General features: G+C 42.7%; 3 protein-coding genes across 3 annotated transcripts in view; 2 read left to right on the top strand and 1 right to left on the bottom strand.

Moving 5' to 3' along the window:
- The first annotated feature begins 205 nt into the window (after nt 1-205).
- Nucleotides 206-19,415, top strand: uck2a (uridine-cytidine kinase 2a). The gene is made up of 7 exons (XM_084309205.1): nt 206-319; nt 11,320-11,479; nt 13,723-13,819; nt 15,729-15,871; nt 16,448-16,545; nt 16,654-16,702; nt 17,592-19,415. The coding sequence occupies exons 1-7, from the start codon at nt 218-220 to the stop codon at nt 17,726-17,728; spliced, it is 786 nt and encodes a 261-aa protein (XP_084165331.1). The 5' UTR covers nt 206-217; the 3' UTR covers nt 17,729-19,415.
- Nucleotides 19,416-19,599: 184 nt separating this feature from the next.
- On the bottom strand, nt 19,600-23,312 carry aatf (apoptosis antagonizing transcription factor). Its single transcript, XM_084309204.1, has one exon. The coding sequence runs from the start codon at nt 23,197-23,199 to the stop codon at nt 21,547-21,549; it is 1,653 nt and encodes a 550-aa protein (XP_084165330.1). The 5' UTR covers nt 23,200-23,312; the 3' UTR covers nt 19,600-21,546.
- The window catches only part of magoh (mago homolog, exon junction complex subunit), a 17,294-nt gene continuing 15,559 nt past the window's right edge, over nt 23,268-25,002 (top strand). The window contains exons 1-2 of the mRNA XM_084309206.1: nt 23,268-23,489; nt 24,030-24,088. Of these exons, the coding sequence (XP_084165332.1) occupies nt 23,399-23,489; nt 24,030-24,088 (150 nt within the window). The 5' untranslated portion in view covers nt 23,268-23,398. The remainder of the gene's footprint in view (nt 23,490-24,029; nt 24,089-25,002) is intronic.

Here is a 25,002-nt window from a genome sequence, read left to right as displayed (position 1 = left end):
CTTTCTCTCACACCCACTCACACACTCTCTCTCTCTCTTACACACACACACACACACACACACACACACACACACACACACACACACTCACTCACTCACTCACTCACTCACTCTCAGCATCATCATCATCCTCGTCATCATCATCAACAACAACAGGAGGAGCCGAGCGCAACCAAAGCATAAGCACCCCTAGTGGAGGTATAGTCACTGATGAAGCATGGCAGGCGACAGCGAAACAATGCAAGATGACCATGCCGAAAATGAGCATGGTTATCAGCCTTTTCTCATTGGGGTTGCCGGAGGAACTGCCAGCGGCAAGGTTAGCAATTCAGTGGTTTTTATTCATGTCCTGTTTTATTTTCTTTGTTCCTTTTCTTTTTTTGTGCGAAATGTCTAAAAGAAAAAAAACACACAATGGGAATTGTGTCAGTGTACTGTAGCCGTTTTTACACAGTTTTTAATCCTTTTTAGATTCATCTTCAAGAAATGTCATGGTGACTTTGACTAGTTTTGACTTTGCCCATGCCCTCTGGTAAATAGGCCTATAGCCTCTGTTTTATGTATATCAGTAAATCAATGACACAATAGACCACTCGTGTAGGCCTAGCCATATCCTATCGAATCTCATTTTAAATAGATGTGGATGCCGGTAGCACTATAGCAGAATCAACTGTATATAAATAATGTAGCCTGTTCTTTGTATGAGGGTGGAGGAATCCTATATATTGTTCCGACTCCAGCGCGCAGAGAGAGAGAGAGACCCCCTCGGTTTCGGATTTTGGCTGACGTAGAATTTCCTATTCTCAAGTTCAGGACCCAGGAAAGGACGAGAATCTGATGTTATAAATGATTTAATGTTATTATAGCCCATTATATTATATGATCTGTTTCAATCAACGCTGCTATATCAGCTGCGCAGTGGTGCGTCATCGTCCCGAAAGGGGCTATAGTAGGAAATATTATGCAAAAAAAAGACTGCTTGTCATATCTATTTATATATATATATATTATATAGCGTGATCAAACACGCTAAAGACTAGTCTACGATAGATGTAATGCATACATTTGAGCCTATAGTTTTTACTATTTTAGAATAATATGCCATGTAGGCTGCAAAGGCTATTAATAATTTGTCATTTAAAAAGGTGTAAAATTACGGGCAGGGGGCTTCATCTATAGACTATAATTATTTGACAAGTCCGGAGGAGATGTGGACATGTCTGCCCATAATGGAACTCGTGGCACCCTCACACCGGACAAGCGCGCCAGAGCGCCTTAAAATCCGTGGCGCACAGGAACCGATCGTAGACTATTCACGTGAATCTTCCTTGATGACGAGTAGGCCCGACGCGTAGCCACCAGAATGGGGTCAGTGGCACACAGTTATTATGTCAATGCACGTTAAAGAAACAGTTCATTTTGTAAGGAGCCGGTTCAACACTACTACTACACTATCAAAATCGGATTTTCTTTTTATGCCAACATGTGACGCACTACACGATTTCTTTTTCTGAGCAGTGTGAAGACAAACATCTTCAGGTTTGGGCCACTTGTTGTGATTGCCACTGATTGTATCTGATCCCTGTCACTGGCACTGCCCAGATGCAGATAGCTGTTGCCAACAGTGACCACAGTGGCTATTTAAAGGACCACACCAGTCTAAGTTTGACTTCTTTGTTCGACTGATTTTGTGTTCAAGGTGTGTGATTTAGCTGATCCCAGCTTACATTACAAAACACCATTCACACTGCCAGACCCGGCCCAAGCCTAAATGGGGAATTTGCATAATTTGATCGCCTCTGCAATGCAGATACATTACTATTGACTGTCTATTGTCAATGCTTGATCATTCGCACACCTACAGCTCTCAGAGCCACTGTGTTTTGTATTCTTTTGTGTGCTTTTTGTTTTTCTTGTATCCTGTTAGCCCCTTACGTGACTGCGATCTGCAAGCCAGGGGCTTTTGTAACCGCAGTCACTCTCAGCTATGCCGCTACCAGGCTCATATTAAGTACCAAGCACTGCTTTTGAGCTGGGGGTGGGTCAAAAATATATCCAATATGAATTTCAAAGATACCCAGCGTACAATATGGGTTTAACACAGCGAAACGCTGGGGTCTGAAAGCTCGGAGTTGCTAATAAACCTTTTAAATCATTGTTACAAAACGAGTGGTAATTACAGAGCGAGCCGTGTATTTCCGCCATTGGTGTCACAGCGCATGCACGGCTGCCTGGTGCGCATGCGCTGTGACACCAATGGCGGAAATACACGGCTCGCTCTGTAATTACCACTAGTTTTGTAACAATTAGGGATGCTCGATATTGGCTTTTTTACCTATACCGATATTGTCCAACTCTTATTTCCGATACCGATATCAACCGATACCGATATATGCAGGGTCCCCCCCCCCCCCCAAAAAATGGAATAATTTCAGGTAATTAACATTACATATCTCTTGTTGTGGAGCGGCGGCTAGGTGGTGTAGTGGTCTAAGGCACTCGCCACCAGTGTGGAGACGCTAGGATTCGCGTGTTCGAATCCAGCTCTCCACATTGTTTTTCAGTTTGGCTGGTCGTCCGCAGTAATACACATTGGCCGTATTACGGGGAGGGAAAACTGAAGGGTGGGGATCGAACGTTGTGAACAAGCGACTCCTACAAGTCGGTTGGTGCGCCTGCGCAGTAGAATCAGGAAGTGTCGGGGGCAGCGTGAGCCTCCCACGCGTTACTCCTCGACACTGAGAGATCGAGCTGCGCAGGTGAAAAGATGCGACTGCTGTTACCTCAAGTACCGGAGGGGACTTGTGCTATGTATGACTTAGTCCACATTGCAGCCGGCTTGTGGGAGGCAAGAAACAGCGTTCGTGACAGGGGAGGGTTGAAATTGGATGATACGAAATTGGGATGGGAGAAAATATAGAAAAAATGGGAGAAAAAGTGGATCAAAAAAAAAAACATATCTCTTGTTGTGGAATTAACACAACATTATGCATACTTTTGACAATAAATAATTTTTTGAAAACGGATACCGATATTTGCCGATACCACATTTTAATGCCGATATCGGCCGATAATATCGGTAGGCTGATAATATCGGACACTGACATCCCTAGTAACAATGATTTAAATTTTAAAAGGTTTATTAGCAACTCCGAGCTTTCAGACCCCAGTGTTTCGCTGTGTTAAACCCATATTGTATGCTGGGTAGGTATCTTTGAAATTCATATCTGATATATTTTTGACCCACCCCCAGCTCAAAAGCAGCGCTTGGTACTTAATATGAGCCTGGTAGCGGCATAGCTGAGAGTGACTGCGGATACAAAAAGCCCCTGGCTTGCAGATCGCAGTCACGTAAGGGGCTAGTATCCTGTTGTCTTTGTAAAGCTGTATAATTGTATTGATGTTTGTAAAAAAAAAAAAAAAAAAAAAAAATGTAGTATTAGCTAGCCATTCCGTTAACTAACATAATATTGTCTTTTTTTATGATTGCCATTGACATAATATAATGTATCACAGAAAATGTAAAGCTCTTATGGGACATTTCAAGCGCTCTTGGGGGCCCTCTTGTGGCCACAGGGGTCCTAAGTAGGCTCTTAGTTTAGTCGGCTGGCCCTGACCGTTGTTGAAAATGCTCCATTAAAAGTTGCTAGGAGTCAGCAATTCACCTTTGTGAAAACATTGCCATGGTATTATTCACAAATGTGAATTACTTATGTCACAGTGGCTCGGGAGGTAGAGCAGTCGTCTGGCAATCCGGAGGTTCCCAGTTCGATTCCCGGGCAGCGTGTCGTAGTGTCCTTGAGCAAGACACTTAACCCCTTTTGCTCCTGATGTGCAAGTTGGCACCTTGCATGGTTGCCTCTGCCATCGGTGAGTGAATGGGTAAAATGTGAGGAACAAATTGGAAAGCGCTTTGGATAAAAGCGCTATATAAATGCAGCCATTTTTTACTTTCAAGTCTCATATATTTTCCACCCCATTACAACATGGCAGTGTGAATGGGGTTTAGTAAGGTAGGCTAAGATTTACTAAAACATACACTATATGCACCTATGAACACAACATTAGTTATAGGATCAATAGGTGGCCACCGATTTTTGGCAACATTTTGGATTTCTTATTATATCTCGACACAGTAATTGATAATACTCTTGTTTGACACTGAACTGAAAGAAGCCGGTAAGGGGCAGGAGCTAAAATCATCAAACGAACAACCAAGTCAAATTATTGGAATGAGCGAGCTGTCTTCAAACCCTCTAGTGACATGCACGCTTGTTATGCGCATAACAGTTGCACACTCACACAAAGGCCTGCTGCTAATGCATAGCTGCCTGCTAGCTAGCTACCTGGCGGGGCATGGCTTTGGAGGCATCCTGATGCGTTCTGATTGGGAAGGGTGTTGTCGAATTCAGTTTAAGGATTTAAAAATATTTATAAATTCTGCCCAAAATCAACAGCCACCTATAGCTCCTTTTTAAAGACTGGGACAATATCTGGTAATGAATATGAGGTCCTTTAAAAAAGGAAAATGGGACCCTTCTTGTCCTCATCTTCAACAGTTGAAGAACTGTCATCTGACCTCTAGAGCAAATTATCCTAGAGATTAACGCTCGCACCACCATGTCACTTACTGTATTTCCATATTTCCACAAATATAAAATGTTGTTGTTGTTCACTTTAGGGCTGCAACTAACAACTATTTTGATAACTGATTAATATGTCGATTATTACTTTGATTAATCATATAAAAAGAAAAAATGTATGCAAAATAACGTACGTTTATACCTCGTCTTGTACAATGCTCTTTCAAACAACTTGCAAATTGACGGTTATAAAGCGTAAAGTAAATGTATGCTACACATCAAAAGATATAACAACCTGCTTGTTAGTCTTCAGTTTGAAAGGAGCTGAACGGTTTGAATAATAATAAAGAAAAACACAAACTTAAGTGTTAATAGGCTTTGCTTTACATCAAATGGCTTCAACAACAGGCCATGGATGTTCATCATAACATAGACCCGTCACCCAACTGATCAATTATAAAAAATACTAGTTGCCAATAGTTCCATTAGTTGTCTATTAGATGTTGCAGCCCTAGTTCACCTGAGCGTGTGGATCAGAATTTGTGAAATTTTAAACGTGGAAATGGATTTGTTTACAGAGTTGGTGTCATATCTTGTCCTTTTATTTAGACTTGCTACATATTTAATTTGAAGGGTGTGCTACCAAAGGCAGAAACACTGCACATTATTTAGCTGATAATGAAAAAGACCTTAAAGGGTGACTTCATAATTCTGGACCACAGACCTACTTCCTACCCATCAACAATGTTGTCGAAGCCTAGGGTAGAGTCCTTCCTCAGCCCAATCCACGCTGTGCTTCATACTGGATACCCACAGCACCAACTAGTTTGCCACACAACTAATGTGAAGTAATGGGGACACTTTTCACTCTGTACAAAAAGCCACGAAACCTACTCCACAGTGCACACAAAGCAAAGCAGTTTGCTCTGGGTGCTAGTATGTTTAAGTGCTTTTGACAGTGACCTCATTCTTTTACATACATGTGTCGCTAACTAAAGAGGAGCTGGGTGTGGATAGATTGTGCTGAGAAAGGACTCAACCCTTTGACAACATCGTCAATGAATAGGAAATGGGTCTAGGAGTCTTAACATTATGAACTTAACCTTTTAAAACAAGCATATTGTTTGGCCAGACTAGCTTGATATCTGACTCTGCCAAATAACTTAAGGTAAGGTGTACATGGAACAGGTTCTGGGCTCACCAGGCAGTTATTTGTTGGGTTCAAATTCCTGGTATCATCCCCTGAAGAGAAAGCGTGCATAGAGCCACCTGGTCATAGAGCACATTCTACTCGGTTAGGAGGTGTGGGTGGTTGGGTGTGGGTGTTATTCAGTATCTGCCAGCTGCACAATGTGGAGGAAGTGTTGTTTTCTGTAGCCTTGAAATGGAAGCTGTGTTGTGCTATTATGTTGTATGCTTCAGCCTGGATGTCAATTGAGCACACGTATAACTGGAAGGTGTCAATATCTGAATCTGTTTACGTCTCTTGCCTGTTTGCAGTTGTATGTGGATATTGTTTGTGTGTGTCTGGCCTAGATACAGGGCAGTGTGTACTAAGCATTTTATTCCAAACTCTATATAATTTTAAAGAAGACTGAGATTAGAACTTGCATCTCTTTGGTTACCCTCGCCAAAAACAATACCTTGTCTCCACTAGCCAGGTGTTAGCAGTGCTGTGGCCTGACTGGCACACAGTCAGCGTCTCCATTGTCTTTAGAACCTGACCAAACCTGGCTAGACCCTGGCTGAGATGGCTGCCTTTCACAACCTGGTGAGACCTGGCCAAAGCCTGGCTGGGACTGCTGTATCGTCATGGTTTAGCTTGTGTACCTCAGTTGGTGTGATTTTTGAAAGGTGCCTAGCAACCGGAGATTTTACAAGAAACTCAATGGAGACACAAACCCAACCATACCATGCTAGAGTACCATTGGCTAGCCCCAGCCACGTTGAACATAGCTAATGGTGACGAGGCATACGTGTTAGCCTCCCTACTGAATAAGCAATAGAGCACAGGGCCAGCCAGCTGCAATGCAGTGGTCATGGATTAGTCATGGCCTCTGGTTTCCTGAAATTCCCATGGCTGGTCCAGAATAGTCGGGTTATGTATGCACTGTTGATTATTTACCTGTCAGCTGGGGATCAAACCAGCGAGTTCCCAGGTTGTGATCATCCTCTTTAGCCATAGCCCAGAGCCAGCCCTATTACATTTGGGGCGCTAGGTGAGATTTCAGACTGTAACTTGCCCCCCCCCCCCCCCCTTCTGATCAACAATACAAGATAAGATAAGATATTCCTTTATTGATTGATTGGGGGGGGGGGGGGGGGGGGGGGGGGGGGTACAGGTAGTATAAAACGGTGGTACAGGTGACAAAATTATAGTACAGTGGAGAAGTAAAAATTAAATTGTATAAAAAAGCAGTGTAAACAATATAACATCAATATAATTAACTCTGGACATGTGTATATGGGCAACAAGGTGTGAGATCAGGGTACATTTACATTTAGTCATTTACCTGATGCTTTTATCCAAAGCGACTTACAAGTTCTGTACGACAAGTCATCAGGAAGGGTACAACTCTTATCAGCTGAGTAACAATGTTCATCAAAGTGTTGCGTGTTACAGTGTAGGTTAGTTTATTAGGACAAGTGCATGACAGTAAGGTTAGTTAGGGTTAGATATATATATATATATATATATTTTTTTTTCAGATAATGGTTGAAGTGCGTCTTTAGTCGACGGCGAAAGATTGGACGGGATTCGGCTGTCCTAACTGGGGTGGGTAGTTCATTCCACCATTGTGGGGCAAGGACTGAGAATAGGCGGCTTCTCTTTGATGACCCTCCCGGAGCTTGGATAGGAGTAGGTCTGAGGCGGCCAGAAGATGCAGAGCGTAGGGGTCTTGAGGGTGTGTAGTTAGAGACCATTGACCGGAGGTAGGCCGGAGCGGTTCCCTTTGCCACACGGTATGCTAGGTCGAGGGCCTTGAAGCGGATACGTGCAGCAATGGGGAGCCAGTGCAGGTCCCTAAGAAGTGGGGTGACATGGGCCGACTTCGGTAGGTTTGAGATCAGGCGGGCCGCTGCGTTTTGAATGAGTTGAAGAGGCTTGGTGGTAGTGGCCGGGAGGCCAGCGAGCAGTGCGTTGCAGTAGTCGAGGCGGGAGATGTCGAGCCATATGAAATCCGTTTTATTTTTTTCCAAATTCCATTTTATTTTTTTCCAAATTTCGTTTTTTTCGTTTTAATATTTCAGAATTCTGTATTTTGCTTTGTACGCTCATTTTACCATCAGAAATAGTGTCTAATAAGTGGAAATGAATAAATGTCCACAATTTAATAAGATATAACAGTCCATTTAATAGGGCTGTCTTAAATACTTTGAAGCTTCGAAGCTTCGTTCGATGGGCATGGGATTCGAATATGAAAATAAAATTTGATTATTAAAAAAAAAATAAAAAATTATATATATTTTAGCAAAATCAACTCTGCCTCTCTTTGTTAACTACAACAAGCAATGCTGTTTGTTATTTAAGATGAGGTCGGACTCGGCACTGACAGATTTGTGTTCATTGTGCTGCTTTTATAAAGCCTCAAATGACGGCTTACAATATTTCATGAAAGCAAAGTGTTTTGTTTGTCTAAGATTTTAAAAGGTTTAAACTTTACAGCACTGACAAAGTTGAACAAAGTGCTGTACAAGTCCCACAACATAAAAAAAGTAAAAAAAAAAAAAAAAAATTAATTATTTCTTATTTAATTTTTTTTATAGTGGATTCCATTTTTATTGCTCAATTCCGCGATTCCGTCCGCGATTCCGTGATCGCGGATTCCATATGGCTCTAGGAGATGACTGTTGATTGGACGAGGAGTTGGGTGGCTTCTTGTCAGGAAGGGGCGGATCCTTCTGACGTTGCTCAGGAGGAATCTGCAGGTTCTGGTTGTCGCTGCGATGTGAGCGGAGAAGTTCAACTGGTCGTCGAGGACAACACCAAGGTTCTTGGCGGTCGGGGACGCCGTCACAGCTACATTCTCGACTGTGATGGAAAGGTCGTCGGGGGAGGATTTGGCCGGCAGGTGGAGCAATTCTGTTTTGCTTAGGTTCAGTTTGAGGTGGTTGGTACTTGGTAGTCATCCAGGCGGAGATGTCGGACAGACAGGCCGAGATCCGCTCAGAGACGTGGATATCTGAGGGAGGGAAGGAGAGGAAGAGTTGAGTATCATCGGCATAACAATGATATGAGAAGCCATGAGACGTGATAATGTTACCCAGTGATTTAGTGTAGAGGGAGAAGAGAAGGGGTCCTAGGACCGAGCTCTGGGGGACACCCGTCCGCAGGGGGCGGGTGGCCGACAGGGTCCCTCTCCATGACACTTGGTAGGAGCGGTCATTGATGTATGATGTCAGCCATGTCAGCGCAGATCCAGCCACTCTCATTCCTGCGAGGGCCGCGAGGAGGATCTGATGGTTGACTGTGTCGAAGGCTGCAGATAGATCTAGGAGAATCAGGACAGAGGAGAGGCCTTTCGCTTTTGCTAAGTGAAGTGCCTCTGTGACCGCAATGAGGGCCGTTTCTGTGGAGTGGCCAGTCCGGAAGCCAGACTGATTAGGGTCTAGGAGGTCATTCTGTAAGAGATGAGCAGTAAGTTGATTGGGTATGTATGCCCTCTGTTATATTTACCCTACAATAAATAGTTACAATATATAATCTATATAATCTATCACCAATCTCATATTTATACTGAATATCGGCCGATACCGATTGCTGGCCGATCGATCGGGGCATCCCTAGTTGGCTGTATTGATTATTTTCCAAAATCTGGTTAAAATGTTGAGTAAATGATCATCCATTTCCTGGTAAGGTAGCATGTGAGGGTTTATATCTACAGATTATCCAAGGGCTACAGTTTCTGATGCCTGGGCCTAACAAAATGAATAGTTGGTTTCAGGTTGCCGACCGACCCTGCCGATTTAGGTGCGACCCAATATATTTTATGAGTTTTTAGAAAAAATTATAATTTTTTTTTCTTTTTCTTTTTTTTTTAATAAAGTTTCATAGAAATCTTAGTCAAACATTTAGTATTATGGATATTAAACATGCTGGCAGAGTACATGCATCCATGTTGTTGTGAACATTTTAATTAAATAAAGAAATTCCCTATCCATAGTCGCCGTGGGAAAGAATAAAATAAAAAAATTAAATAAAATAAATTCCCTACCTACCCATGGCCAAACTGACAACCAACCTGAAACCAACTATTAATTTGGTTAGGCCCTATATCCTCACTCTAGCTTTAGAACTGAGCCTGCAGCGGTAATGTTGGTGTTACAGTTACAGGTTTACAGGGTTAACATTTGGAGCAGAATTTACTTTTCGGTTTGCTATAGCATAGACTGGCTGGTATCTCTAGATTCCTCACTGTCCCTCGGATCTGATGCCATCTGCATATTCACTAGCATTAACGTTGAGACTGCGAGAGTCTCTGAAAGATGATAATGTCAAGCAGGTTTTATTTTCTCCCCCCCTTCAAATACTTTCAGCCGGTTTTCTAGGCTTAAAATGTGGATTTTCTCCCCTTTTCTCGGTAAGCTAACAAGGTACACATAGGCTCTCCAGGGTGTCTAGTTTCAGATGCTATCTACATATTCAGTGGCACCAACACAGACTACGAGAGCCTCTGAAAGATGATAATGTCAGGCTTACACTTGGAGTGACATTTCTCCCATTTCCCAGTGAGCTAGTGAGATATTATCTGTAGGCCTAATCTTCACAGTAGCATTAAAATGATGAAACATTTGTTTTGTAGGTATTCTTAATTGTAGTTCATCATTTCCTGGAAAACTATAAAAAAAAAAAAATTTTGTCATCCTGCACACAGGGGCGTATACTAATTTAGCCTTCAATGAAATGCTTTCTAGAATGACATTTACAGCACAATGTAACTAAGCTATTACTTGGCCTCTTTAACTAAATTGAACCAATGTTTGCTTGCTGGCTAACATTACTAATGTTGCGTAACATTGCTAACATACGTTGCTAACATTACCTTGCTAGCTAATGGATCGACCATAATGCACATTTAGCGTTATTGGCTACTGTAGCTTCCTGTTTCTTTTTTTAAAACTTTGACCAGTCAGCTGGTTCTTTTTAGCGTTTATCGCTTTTTCGTCGCATTCATACTTGGTCAAGTTTGACCGACAGAAGCAGGCTGAAAGGGTTCAGATGGGGGGAAAGACACTCTGGGAAAGGCACGGCTGCCGTCCGGGATTTGAACGCGCTCAGCCCAAGAGCCGCGCGAGCGCGGTTGTCCACGGCGCTGAAATAGCACTTGCGCTACGTGGTGAGCTACTGGAGCTCCCTGTAGCTTCCTGTTTCAATAGGAAACGCATACATATGTGGAATCAAATAGCATCCGTTTCACAGGGACTTTAAATCTGACACAATCAACGTCTTTCATCCTCTGAAAAATGATTATTTTTTTTATTTTAAATTTTTAGTGGGTAGCGCCATACCTCAACATATAGACAAACGTACTACTTACCTAAGGTGACTCAGTCCCCCCCCCACGTTGACATCCTTTATGCCAACTCTGGCAGGTCAGCTGTAAAAGGGTTAATGGATGCATCGTACCAAGAATAGAAAGTAAGATGAATCTATACTAGCCTGTCGACCTGCACCAGATAACCTGGGACACCATTTTATTCGGTCACCTCTTGTCTGTCCCTTTTCCATGACCAGTCGTCGGTGTGCAGTATGATCATGGAGCTGCTGGGACAGAACAAGATCGACCACCACCAGCGCCAGGTGGCCATCCTCAGCCAGGACAGCTTCTACAAGGTCCTCAGTGCTGAACAGAAGGCAAAGGCTATCAAAGGCCAGTTCAACTTTGATCATCCAGGTGTGTCATTGGTCCATGTCATCAAGCTTCTTTCCTTTCATGTATGATCCAGGAACTGTGACTCGAATCAAGGACAGTCTCTCTCCTGTGCTTAAAGGAATATGTCAACATTTTGTGGAATGCGCTTTACGGTCTTCTCCAGAGTCAGACAAGAAGATGGATACCAATTTCCCCTCTGTGCATTCGGTGGAAGGCTATCCGGCTGCAAGCTAGCTTAGCACAAATGAATGGAAGTGGATACAGACCAGCTAGCCTAGAGTTTTAAGCTAGGCTAGTGGCCTGTATCTGCTTCCTTTATTTGTGCTGTGCTAGGCTAGCTTGCAGCCAGATAGCTTTCTACTGAACACACAGAGAGGAAATTGTTATCAATCTCCTTGTCTGACTGGAGAAGACTAAGTGCATAATGTTGGCATGTTCCTTTTAACACTTTGATTGCCAGCGTGGCGTGCACTATTTATCGTTGGATGCCACCACCCACTTCAATGATGGCGCTCTAAAAGGAAAGGTCACTTTACAAAAGGAAAGGTCACTTTAAGAATAGTATAGTATAACTTGAGATTGTATAATATAGCATTGTATAGCAGTGTACATAAAGACCCAGTGCCTCATCCGTAGCTAACAGTGTATTGCACTATCACAGGATAGCATGTTTTACCATGCTCTGTAAAAACTCATGTACATATAACGATATGCCCTACTTTGATTACTTGTATTATTGCACAATGTCGTTCTATTGGATTCTTATTATATTATTATTATTGTATTATGCACAATCGTTGCGGGCAAGACCCCCCGCATTTCATTGTATACTTGTATGCCGTGACAAATAAAACTCTTGACTTGACTTGACTAAACGCATAATCTCTGTCTTAAATTATGGCTATGTGTCTAATCTGCCCGTCGTTTATCAATGACTTGTTTGCAGTCAACATTGTTGAGACGGATTGTTTTTTAATCGGTTCCTTTCCGTTTTATAGCATTTTGAAAAGCCCTAGTTTTTCAGGAAAATATATAGATTCTGTGATAATCGCCCTTTACTGGAATATTCTGGCATACACAAAAAACGTTGTCATTTTTCGGCCTATTTATGAATCGTTTTCAAATAAACGCTAGATTAACGATAGTATATGTGTACTTATGCACGCTATAGAAGCGATCTGAAAAATATATTCTCTCATTTCCTGATCAGCGTGCACACACAGACACACACATAGGGCACACGTTGATATATAGGTCAAAACAGATCCGATTACCCCAAGACTGGTAAAATAAATTGCTTACCTCAGATCAGATGTTATCCAAAAAGATTATTCCAATTCCTGAACGCCATTCCAAATATCGATCGCGTTTATTGATTCAGCGTTGGGTACTGGAAATACATAATCCACGCTGTTCTGAGGGTCGGCGATCAACTTGGGTCTCTTCAGATGCCTCGCCCGAGAAGTAACATGAGGAGGCTGGCCCCCCCCCTTCATCAGTCTAAACCAATGGGGTGCAGTTACACAGGGAGAGACGATAGGGGGCAGTATTTTCCCAATTGAGCTCAGAGAGAGTCTGCAACACTAGCGTGAGGCTCGATTGATGAAATATGAATTCAAATCGCTAATACAAAAAAATACGACAAACAAACGCTATATGTCGTTGGTGGCACTCAACTGGCGGCATGAACAATGACAAATCGTGTCCCTGGCACTCAAAGTGTTAAGGTTCAGGTGTCTGTGTTTGTTCATAGCTGTCTATTTCAGGGAGGAGGTAATGTTCTGGCTCAAATGTAATCAACCAACAAAAATAATTGATTTCATCCAAAAAAGTCTGCACTTCTAGTTAATTCTACCATGTTATGAATAGTTTTTGAGAATCAGAAACTCCCATCTTCATCTGCAGATTATGTCTTAATGATTGTACCAGGACTATATGTCAACATATAAATGGTAAATGGCTGCATTTATATAGCGCTTTTATCCATGGGGGCGACAGTGGCTCGGGAGATAGAGCAGTCGTCTGGCAATCCGGAGGTTCCCAGTTCGATTCCCGCTCCTCCCGGGCAGCGTGTCGATGTGTCCTTGAGCAAGACACTTAACCCCTCATTTCTCCCGATGAGCAGGTTGGCACCTTGCATGGTTGCCTGATGCTGACGTCAACAGGCTGCAGCAGTAGAGTAACGCTGACGTCAACAGGCTGCACCAGTAGAGTAATGCTTTCCACTGCTTTTTTGCTCTTCTCCTCCCCTGTAATACTTGTAGATGCATTTGACAACGAGCTCATCGTCACAACTCTGTGGGACATCATGGAAGGCAAGACTGTGCAGATCCCACTCTATGACTTTGTCACCCATTCCAGGTGAGTCTCTTTGTAGTCCATTAGTTGCAATCATTTCCCACGTTTTCAAGTGATTTGTTTCCACAGACGAATAGAGAAAATAATCCTGTATTTACTTCTATATTAATTTGTTTTGTCTTTTTTGTATTTTGCTCCCATATCCCCAATGCCAATTCCCTTCCTGGTCAGTGCGCTGCCCTACTGTTGGTCTGGCGAGGGTGTTTCTACCACATGCTACCCTACTGTACTGGGGAGAGTGTAGACTACCACATGCTGCCCTACTGTTGGTCTGGGGAGGGTGTTTCTACCACATGCTGCCCTACTGTTGGTCTGGGGAGGGTGTTTCTACCACATGCTGCCCTACTGTTGGTCTGGGGAGGGTGTGTAGACTACCACATGCTGCCCTACTGTTGGTCTGGGGAGGGTGTAGACTACCACATGCTGCCCTACTGTTGGTCTGGGGAGGGTGTGTAGACTACCACATGCTGCCCTACTGTTGGTCTGGGGAGGGTGTAGACTACCACATGCTGCCCTACTGTTGGTCTGGGGAGGGTGTAGACTACCACATGCTGCCCTACTGTTGGTCTGGGGAGGGTGTAGACTACCACATGCTGCCCTACTGTCGGTCTGGGGAGGGTGTAGACTACCACATGCTGTCCTACTGTTGGTCTGGGGAGGGTGTAGACTACCACATGCTGCCCTACTGTACTGGGGAGCGTTTACATGTGGAGTCACCAGCCGCTTCCTTTCACCTGACAGCTAGGAGTTTCACTGGGAGAGAGTAACGTGTGTGGAGGTTTATGCTATCTCCCCAACATCCCCTCCGTGCTGAGTAGATTAGTCTAAATGAATCAAACCTTTGGAGTTTCAGGTTGTTCGAGACTCCTGGCTCCCAAGTAATGTCCTGTGTGGCTCTGGCTCGTGAATGGGTTTTTAAAGGTAGAATCTGTAATGTCGTCAAACGGCGACCTTTAGGCAAAGAAATGGACGTTTACAGCTTTTGTTTCTGTTTGATGTGTGGGTTGAGTGGGGATAGGGGGAGGGGTTGCTATTGCTGGGCACACCTCAGGCTCTGCCATACTTTGATATGTTGTTCATGTTTGTCTTTAGGCTACTTTGATAATTTAGTGAAGCCTTGGCTTCAGTTTGTCTAACTGGCGTAGCAGCCAACCTTCCTGTGCTTCACTCCAGTCCAAAGCTTATTACTTGGCTAAGTGAGTGGACGTGGAAGGAGGCGGAGAACGGGCAGCCTGGTTTGTTTCAGGGAACTGAAACCACCATATCCTGAGCTTTCTAATTGGAACTCATGAGTGCGAGAGAGGTTCAATTCTATTTTACCAGTAGCCTACGTACCAGTGACTATTCGTTATGTACAGAACCTAAAATTTAATTGGATCAAAATGATTAATTTGTACATTTCTTCCTGTCACTGTTTCCCAATGGTAATTCCCATTTTGTTGGGTCATTCATGTGCTCTCTCAAGTCATATTTTCAACATGACTTGAAGGCATGGTTAGTACAGTATGGCTGCCCCCATTAATGATGTCCGCCATCAGTCCTCCTAACCCACTCCACAATGCAAAGCGTTTAACACATCCTCTTTTGCTGTTAGATGGCATTAGCACTACCATAAATTAGAGCTAATGTCAGTTACCCAATGTTGCAGCTAATGCTAGCTTCTTTTAATCAAATACTGTCTTTGATTAACACTTGGCTGTAACATCTGGAGGCTGACAGCAGTTTGGTAGCATGTTAGTGCTAATGCTCACTAACAGCCAAAGAGGATGCTAGACACTTTGCATTGTGGGATAGACGGGACCATTTTTAATGGCGTCAAACATGGGAGCAGTCATACTTAATACAATGTTATATCCTGAGTTGTGACATCAAATATTCATCCTTTTAATGCTCACCCTGCTACATGCGGCAGGCGAGAGGAGGCTGTGACCGTCTACCCTGCAGATGTGGTGCTGTTTGAAGGCATCATGGTGTTCTACTGCCAGCAGGTTCGTGACCTGTTCCAGATGAAGCTGTTTGTGGACACGGATGCAGACACACGGCTCTCACGCAGAGGTGAGACAAGTTGTTGTGAAGCAAAAGAGCTCCTAAATGTAAACTTTAAGGTGGTAATCCACGAGGCCTTCAGTTTTCAAAATGGAGGACCCTTATGTAAACAAGACTAAAGTATTTTTCTGGTCTTCAACCTCTTAGCAGTTGTTTGTATTGAGCTGTACTGTATTGTACCCATTCTGCAATCTGTTAATAATAAAGTTTTCAATCAATCAATTCCCTTGTTTTGGTGACATCTAGGTCTAGGGTATTGGTTTTAGTGTTCATTGCACTTTGATACTAGCTTTCCCTTATGAAAAGTCACTGACTAGTGAGTTTGTTTTCTATTTATTCCAAACAAACCACTGTTGCTGCTGATTATGTAAAATGCACCACTTCCTGTGTGGTGAATTATTCTCCTGGGAATATCCTACCAGATGACGGTGCTTAGAAGTAAAAGCATTCATGAACTGGCTATTGTGTTACATCAACTGGCGAGAGAGTAGCAAAACTGACATTTATCTATATGAAAATGTTATTATTCCTTTAAGGACGGGAAACGATGTTGACTTAATCATAATTGTGTACTTTATTCTCCAGTGCTTCGTGACATAAGCGAAAGGGGGCGGGACTTGGAAAGCATTCTGGCACAGTACATTACTTTTGTCAAACCTGCCTTTGAGGAGTTCTGTCTGCCAGTGAGTAGGCTACCTATATTCTGCATGTGATATCAATATACATTTTGTGTGGTTGTGAGGATTCACTGTCGAGCCTAATCTATCTATTTATGTATTCACGCTGCCCAGACAAAGAAGTATGCTGATGTAATCATACCCAGAGGAGTTGAAAATCTTGGTGAGTTTCCGTGCATCTGTCAAAATGAGTAGGCTGAGAGTAGGCATGCAGGCCCTAAGGCTGTTCCAAAGTCCAGGACAAAACTTAAAGGTGACCGTGCTTTTGCTGTTAGGTGTCCGGGATCATCATGTTTCTTTTAGTTTTAATCTTGCTCTTATTTTAAATTGTATTCATACTTTCTATTCCCATTTACTCCCTTGTTACTGTGATTGAGTCGATACCCACATGGGAGAGTCTTTAGAACAAAGTGCGCCATAGCAAGCCACATGTCTGACTCCAGTGAGCATCGAGATGTTTTGAGACCCTGTTCTCAACAGACGTTTTATTATGGGGAACACAGCTGTGTTTACTCTTCCACACTGCGAGCTGGTAGCTGTAATGTCGAGGCCAAGGGAGTGAACCGGGGAAGACTAAACCATTCTTGGGACAAAAACACTAGATCTCTGTTTTGGAATCGGAAGGTCAACGGCGAAGTCGAGCGAATGATTTCCCCCTCATGATATCGTGTGACGATGCTCATTCTTCAGGGTTCGCACAAGGTCCTTGAAGTGGGGCTTGATTTTTGAAAAAAATAAGTCAAGGCCTGGAATTCCTTAAACAGCCCATTTTTTAACAAAGTGCTTAAAAAGTCCTTGAAATTCAAATCAACCATTCGCATTGAAAACGATCCATCCATGATAAGATTGTTCTGAATCGAGAAGAATTATTTATTTTTATTTAAAGTGTAACACGTTTTTTTCTATTAAAAAAAAAACAGCATTTAAAAGTGAATTGTATCCTTTTAAATGCCCTTTTAAAATGAAAAATAGTGCTTGGAAAAAGTCCTTGAATTTCATTTTGCAATGTCTGTGGGAACCCTGTTCCTGTACCTACATCTCTCCCAATGCAGTTGCCATAAACCTTATAGTTCAGCACATCCAGGACATCCTCACCGGCGGCCTGACCAAGCGGCTGAACGGCTACCTTAACGGCTACAGCACAATGGGGAGGCACCAGAACTCGGAGTCCAACACTCGACCTCATTGACCACACCGCTCTCATCCTTAACGTCAGGGACAAAATCGACTAAGGGGAAAGAAAAGGGGGAGATTAACGTGTACATAAGGTGCATCTTCCGACCGACCAGAAGGAAGAGGCAGATGACATTCATGACTTTTGATATGTATCTAATATTTGGAATGAAGAATTGTATTGGGATCAAGGAGATGATTAATTGGTTGTTTTTGAAGCAGTCCCCCCCCCCCCCCCCATTTATTTATTTCTATTCCTCCGTTTTTGGAGCGTAGACATGAATTAAGATGGAATTGGAGAAGAGATTCTGCTTGAATTCTTGGATTAGGCTAAATTGTTATACATTTAATTTATTTTGGTCATGGCTGCTTGCGTTGCCACTATATTGAAACTGGAGGAGCAGGGTCGGTGATATGCCACTCAACCTTCGGGCAACTTTTCGACGTCCGGCGACGTCAGACAAACTGATGTCTCGACGTGTTTTTGTACGGATTGCGTGGCAACGTCTTTGTTGCCCGGATAAATCCCACTATATATATTTTGCCCTGTTTCACTTTAATTTCCAGTTGGCATGGCACGTTGCCCAAAAGGTTGCCCGGTGTATCGTAAAACTGAACGGAGACGGAAGGGGAAGTGCTTTGATGTTTGCAGAGATTTTCCCATTATTTGATATCCAGAGCCTTTTACTAATGCAGTGTAGCGACGTCTGCTGTCTCAACAGCACACAGAATACTTTCTTTAGTCAGGAAAAGGGACATTTTCCTAAGCTGCCATCAGGTCCAATGCCTTTTCTCATTTACTCTTTATCAATGCAACTTTGACTAATATCTAAAAATCATTGTGCTTTTTGAAATAATGTATTTATGGTTTTGACTTTTCTTGCGTTGTACAGTATGTTTATTGTTTATTTAAATTAGACTTTTTTTTGTTTTCATCGCATCGATCCCAGACAATTTGAATTACACTTGAGAATAAGTCTTAACAACCGATGTTCACCTCAAGGTCATGTTCCGTACAACAATGACAAACCCCCGCCAAAGAAATTGAAGTGTTCTGTTACCTGCCCTTATATGGACATTCTGTGTAGCACTTGACATTGTTCTTTGTACTTCATAATAAACATTAGATGGAACATTTGATTATATTCATGTACTGTATGTAGAATGTTGAGATCTCCGTCCTGGAGACTTGAGCAGTAATTGGTTGTGCCATTATGGAATTACCATCAGGGGTTTATATTCCTTAAAAGCTTGAACGGCAAGAGATTCACCAGCCAATTAAAAAGAAAAAAAATAGATGTGTATTAAGATTTCACTTAAATGTATGAGTTGAATGTCATGTTGCAAGTAAGTGCATCCCACTGTTAAAAAAGAAAAGAAAAAAGGTCTCTTCTAGAGCATAATGAGAATGTTCTGTATTAAGTGTTTTCTGTATAGTTTTATTTTTCTTGATGATCAAATTCTCAGGTCATTTGTTTTTGTTGCTTTGTATTACTGACACATCTGTCACTTGTTGCAATAAGTGCTTAAACATTTTCTCAAAGATTATAGTTTTCTGCTAGTATAGCTGTCTTAATGCTACCACGTACTGCAGATTGTTACAGGGTTTAGACATGAAAGTATCCATTTACCGCTATGGAAAATATGACGTCTCCTGCCACTAAATATTAGGAGAAAAGCTGCATATGCATACAGTAGTACCTTATTCTTAGTGAAATATGGTAAAGTATTTCGCTTACTTGTAATTTTAAAAGGGATGCAAAGTATATAACAATAAGTGGCTTCCTGTGAGCCTTATGGACCATATCACATGGTGGCCATTTTGCTCTATGTCATGCTTGGGTTGGGATTTCTTTCCAAGGTGGGAACAGGGTGGAAGGAATCCCAATCGGAGCATGGCGGTAAGAGCAAAATGGCCACCATGTGAATAATGGTCCCTTGTGCAAATTAAATTGCATTGTAGCCTGAGCTGCTTCTTCCCTTTCTATCACACATTACATTATGAAAGGGCAAAGAGGAACGCCACTCAAATGAATAATTCCAGTATGTTATTGCCATGGCCAAGGAAAGTTCAATATTTGTGAACATGAGCTACTCTCCCAAAGCCAGAAACCAGAGACGTTAAAGAACCAGTATAACGTTAATTCAGTTAATGTGGAACGTTGATATAATTTCTTCAGCTTCAGATATATAATTTATTGATTTGTTATGACGGTTTTAGTGCACCCTCTCTTGAGCACATACAGCTTGTAGTATGTTGAGGGGGCATGGCCTTCTGTTTATTTAAAGGAGATGCCAAGTTAGTATAATGCATGAAGAAATTGCAGGTGATGCATAAATTGTAACAGTTGCTGTGGATGTTTTTGAACCACTCAAATTAACTCAATTGTAGCACACTATTTCCATTACTTGTTTGTGGACTAGCTAGTTGATATCCTTTACAACTACCGACAACTAACTGATGGGCCAATCTGGGTAATAGTAGATTATGCAATATTTTCAGAGGTGTAGATTGGATATCTGAAATGGTTCGATTATGTTGATATCCAGGGCGATATTGATGATATATTTAATCATTTTCACAACAGTTCTAACATTTTGGTTAACGTTACACCAACGTACCTTGTGTAAAGAAATACAATGAGATTGAAAAAAAACTATGTTCATTGTACTGAATCTTTAAGACTCAGACTTGTGATGTCATCAGGTATAAAGCTTGGTGCTCCTCCACTGACCATGAGACAGGTGTTGTGGACCCACAGAATGCTTGTGAGTTTGTATAGTCTTTATTCTAAGTGTTCTCAGTTGTGACAAACTGCACCAGTATGCTCTCATTCCGTGTGCACAGTGTCGTCTCTTCCATCTTTCTTTTTAGTTTTAAAACTACTATTTTTCTGGATTTGGGAGAAAATTGTTCATGTTCACTTATATTGTTTTGTGTCTTAGCACCAATGAGTTCTTAAATTGGGCACAATTTCCCTTTTTAAGAATTTGATACTGTAGCCTGTTTTCTGTTCAGTCGACTGAACCAATCAGAGAGGTGGGACAATAAACGTGAGTTGCCATGAATTTGACACGTGTGCTCGAGGCAAATTCCTTGACTTGCATAATCACACATCACTAAAATACTTGAATAAAAGACTTGATTAAATGTAAAACATTCATAATCTTGTTTTATTTAAATCTGTTAATGTGAAAGGACAAAAGGTGTGGAATGATTGCGTTTGATTTGTTGCCGATACTGTGTTACATTAGGATGCTCAGATCAAGTACCCCAGGTGTGTTTCAAGGTGTTTTTATTACAATTAGTTGCACATTAGGCCAAAACAACCAATGAAATAAAAGTCATTTTGTAAAAGGTGTTTGTGTGTTTCTGCTTCCGTCTCAAAAAGCTTAGGCTGTTAGATGATCAGTTCAGCCTACCAGCCTAGGTGGAACCAATAGAAATCTTTGATGTGCCTGCACCATTGCAATTCTCTGGCCTGCACTGATGGTATAAGATAAGGTATACAATATTTTAGGAAAAGCATGTAGCTACACATCCAAATATATATAATTATACACACACATATATCCAGTGTATGATGCAGTATAGTATACATAGAATCAATTAGGAATACCAGGATGTTTTGAACAAAAGGTTGACTTATGAAGACTTAATTAACTGGGACACCCAATCAGTCAACAGGCCTTAATTTACATAAGAGTCGGCAGCTTTATGCATTTCACTGTCATAATCCACCTTTGGTTTCTCAGTTAGAAAGACACTGTTTGCCTCAGCCTCGCCATCCTGTCCTGTTCCTGTCTTCCACAGGATTATCTCAGCAGGCCGGGTCACTCCCGTAACTCCACTGAGTTCTTACCGAACAGGGAACGATACAACTCATTCCTCGCCTCGTCGTTCATTATGCTGCGGTCCATAGGGGCCATGAAGTTCACCAGTTTGGCGTGAATGTGGAACCGGAGTTTGCGTCCCTTGCTGGCCTTGGTGTCCACCTTCTTCTTTATCTTACTGCGTAACTTCTGGATGGCCAGCCACTGCTTGCCCATGGCCACCTGGTCGTTGGGGTCCACCGCGCTTGTCTTGCGGTCGATGAGCTCCCTCAGGAGCTGGTGATAGAAATCGTCGTCGTCGAAGATGTCCTCGTCCAGATCCTTCAGATGCGCGTTGGCTTTCAGCAGCTGCTCCGCCTCCGCTCCCTCGACGGTGGCCGTCTCGGGGATCCCGGCCAAGGCCTCCGGTTTTCCCAGGACCCGGAACTCCGAGCGCCGCGTCTGGGTGCGTCGCAGCAGCCGGTCCTCGTCCATCAGCACCTGCTCTACCTGGGTCAGGATGTTCCTGTCGAACGACCCAAAGCCCTTGCTGCTCTTGCCCATGGTCAGCCGGGTCTTATCGTGCCACTTCTGCAGCGTGGTGTTGCGGTAGGGCTGGAAGGCAGCGAAGCGCTTGGCCATGAAGCCTGGGTACTCCGCCATCTCCAGTTTGCGTTTGGCAGGCCTTGACTCCTCCGCCTCCTCCTGCATCTCTTCCTCCTCATCACTGTGCACCTCCTCGTCTTCGCTGGTAGCTTTCTTGTCCAGAGAAAGGGGCCTGGTGTCTGGGTTCTGGTAGAGCAGTTGGTCCTGCAGCTCCAGCAGGGACCGCTGCAGAGCCTTCAGGGCTTTGTGGCTGTTCTTCAGGGCCCCTGCAAGTTCAGCAGCACCCTTCTCCTTGAACTCTGGGAAAGTCTGTGGCTGTGGGAGCTGATTTGCCGTCACGAGGGCTTTCTGGATCTTGATTCGGCCCTCGAGCAGCTGGTCCCAGAGGGCAAGTTGGTCTTTCACAGCTTTTCCCTTCTCCACCTCCTCGTCTACCTTCTCTTTAGAAAATGTTCTGACAGTTCCGTCGTCTTCCATCTCGTCATCTTCCGAGCCATCGTCTTCATCGCTCTCTCCACTCTCCTCCTCGCTGCTCTCATCATCCTCCTCGCTCTCTCCCAGGTCATCCATTCCATCTGTCAGCTTGTGGAAGTCTACCTTCTTAGGAAAAGTGATGTCAGTAACTTTTATCTTAGACACAGCCGCCTTTAAATCAGCTACATCCTTTTCTCCCAAATAATCATCTTCCTCCTCATCTTCATCTCCAGATACCACTTCTTTGTCTTTATCCTCCTCATCTTCATATTCAACCTCTCTGCCCTCCAGTGCATTGTCATCATCTTCTTCCTCATCCTCCTCCTCATCATCATCCTCTCCAGAGCCTTCATTATCAATCAGCAACTGTTTACGGGACACTGCCTTTCCCAAATACCGACCGTCTGTGTCCGAGAGCGCAGAGGTATTCTTCTTCCGCAGACCACTGAAGGCAACTTCGTCTTCATCGCCATCTTCATCCAACTTTTCTACGACCTTAGCTTTTGTCGCTTCATCGTGGTCGTCCTCTGGGTCTTCGAATTTGGGTAAAGGGTTGAGTAAATCCTCTAGCTGTTTTGAGAACGAGTCCGCCATCGTTCTAATGCCCCTCGACACGTGTTGTGACGTCTTCACAACGCGACAACTTCACTCAACTGCGAGTCTGCGACACACAAGTGCGCATGCGTACAGGGGCAGCACGGTTCGCACAAGACCACCGCCGATCTGTGTATTTTTTAGGCTAGTTTTGTGACCCTCAGAACTCACAAACTGCACGGCTTTCTGAAGACCAAACATGTCTACAAGCGACTTCTATTTGAGATATTACGTAGGACATAAAGGAAAGTTTGGTCACGAGTTCCTGGAATTTGAGTTTAGACCTGATGGTAAGTTTTAGGCGGTAATTGTACTGTTAGCTTCCTGGTTGCTAACAGTTAACGTTAGCTACTGTGCTGCTAGCTACATCGATTCATTTCCATATACGTTAGGCCCGCACCGGTGTCTGTAGAAACTACTCGTTTTGCACAATTTGTTAGTCCCCCGTTTCTATCGTGTTAAGGATACTATATCTCACTAGTGTCTCTAGTCTAACGAAAATAGCATTTAAAGTGATTATTGTTGAGTGCAAACCATGTGGACTAACCATAACTTAGGTGAGCTACTAGCTACTGTTTGCACTAGTGGTGCGTGATATGCAACACGTTAAGTTAAAATGTGTGCTGCTATATAAGATGGTAAGTTAAACAACGATTGTGCATTTTATTCACATGCAGTAAACGCAGGTAGCACTTGTTTTGTCATTGGAAACGGTCAGTCAAATGTGTAGGCCTATACAATAATCAAGTAAAAATAAATCCTGCCTGGGGGATATATATATATACACCATACAGACAGTTAGACTAAGCCATTACTTTTTTGTCTTTCAGGTAAACTGAGGTATGCTAACAACAGCAACTACAAGAATGATGTCATGATCAGAAAAGAGGTATTGCGTTTGGATCATTTTAATTAAGTTTCAAGTTTCTTTAATAGTTGTCATACAGAAGTACAGAATACTTTTGTACAAAATGCTTCTTACTGTTGCGCTCCAGAGACTGTGCAAGACAAGATAAGTATGAAATAAAAACATAGTAAAATTAGAAGTAAAAAAAAAAAGCGTCACAGTGTTCAGTTTAGACATATGTACAATGTTCGATGCAGAGTAGACGTAGTTACCATACAATATACAATACTGTGCAGTGTACTAATATACAATACTATATAGTGCAAGGCAGAAATGGAGAAATGGGACGAGGTGCAATTTAGGTACAATTCACAGTAGGTGAATTAGCTAGTGCAGTTATTAAAGGCATATTGTTGATGGCGCCAGTGTAAACCACAAAACATGTCATATGTGGACTACATTGTTATTATCAACATAACGCTGTGCCTGCTAGGGATACACCAATACCGATACTGCTATCGGAATCACAGACACTACTGGACAAAATGCAATGGACGAACAGCAATGTTTCTCAGGGCTGACCCCCTTGCTCGGAAACTTACTAAAAACAGTATTATGACTTTTGGAAGGAAGTGAGCGTTATGAACAATTGCAAAGCTCCCTTGCCATCCAATATCAATGGTGTCTGTGGATCAGATACGACCAAGATTCAAGACATTATTTATTAGTCACATACATACACAAGACATGTAGTGAAATGAAGGTGGCCATGCCCGCCTTGATTGTGCAAACAAAATACAAATAATAGAATAAAATAGAATAGAGATAATAGATAGACATGATAAAAGGTACCAAGATAAAATACTATACAATGCTAAGCTTACGAATGAAGGGTAATGAGTCCAATATACACTACTATACAATATACAGTTATGCTATATGTAACTATACTACTA

Source organism: Notolepis coatsorum (genome assembly GCF_963971535.1).
Source record: "Notolepis coatsorum genome assembly, chromosome: 2".
Taxonomy (NCBI): Eukaryota; Metazoa; Chordata; class Actinopteri; order Aulopiformes; family Paralepididae; genus Notolepis; species Notolepis coatsorum.
Note: the sequence above shows the minus strand (reverse complement) of the source record. Positions and strands in the feature narration are given on the sequence as shown.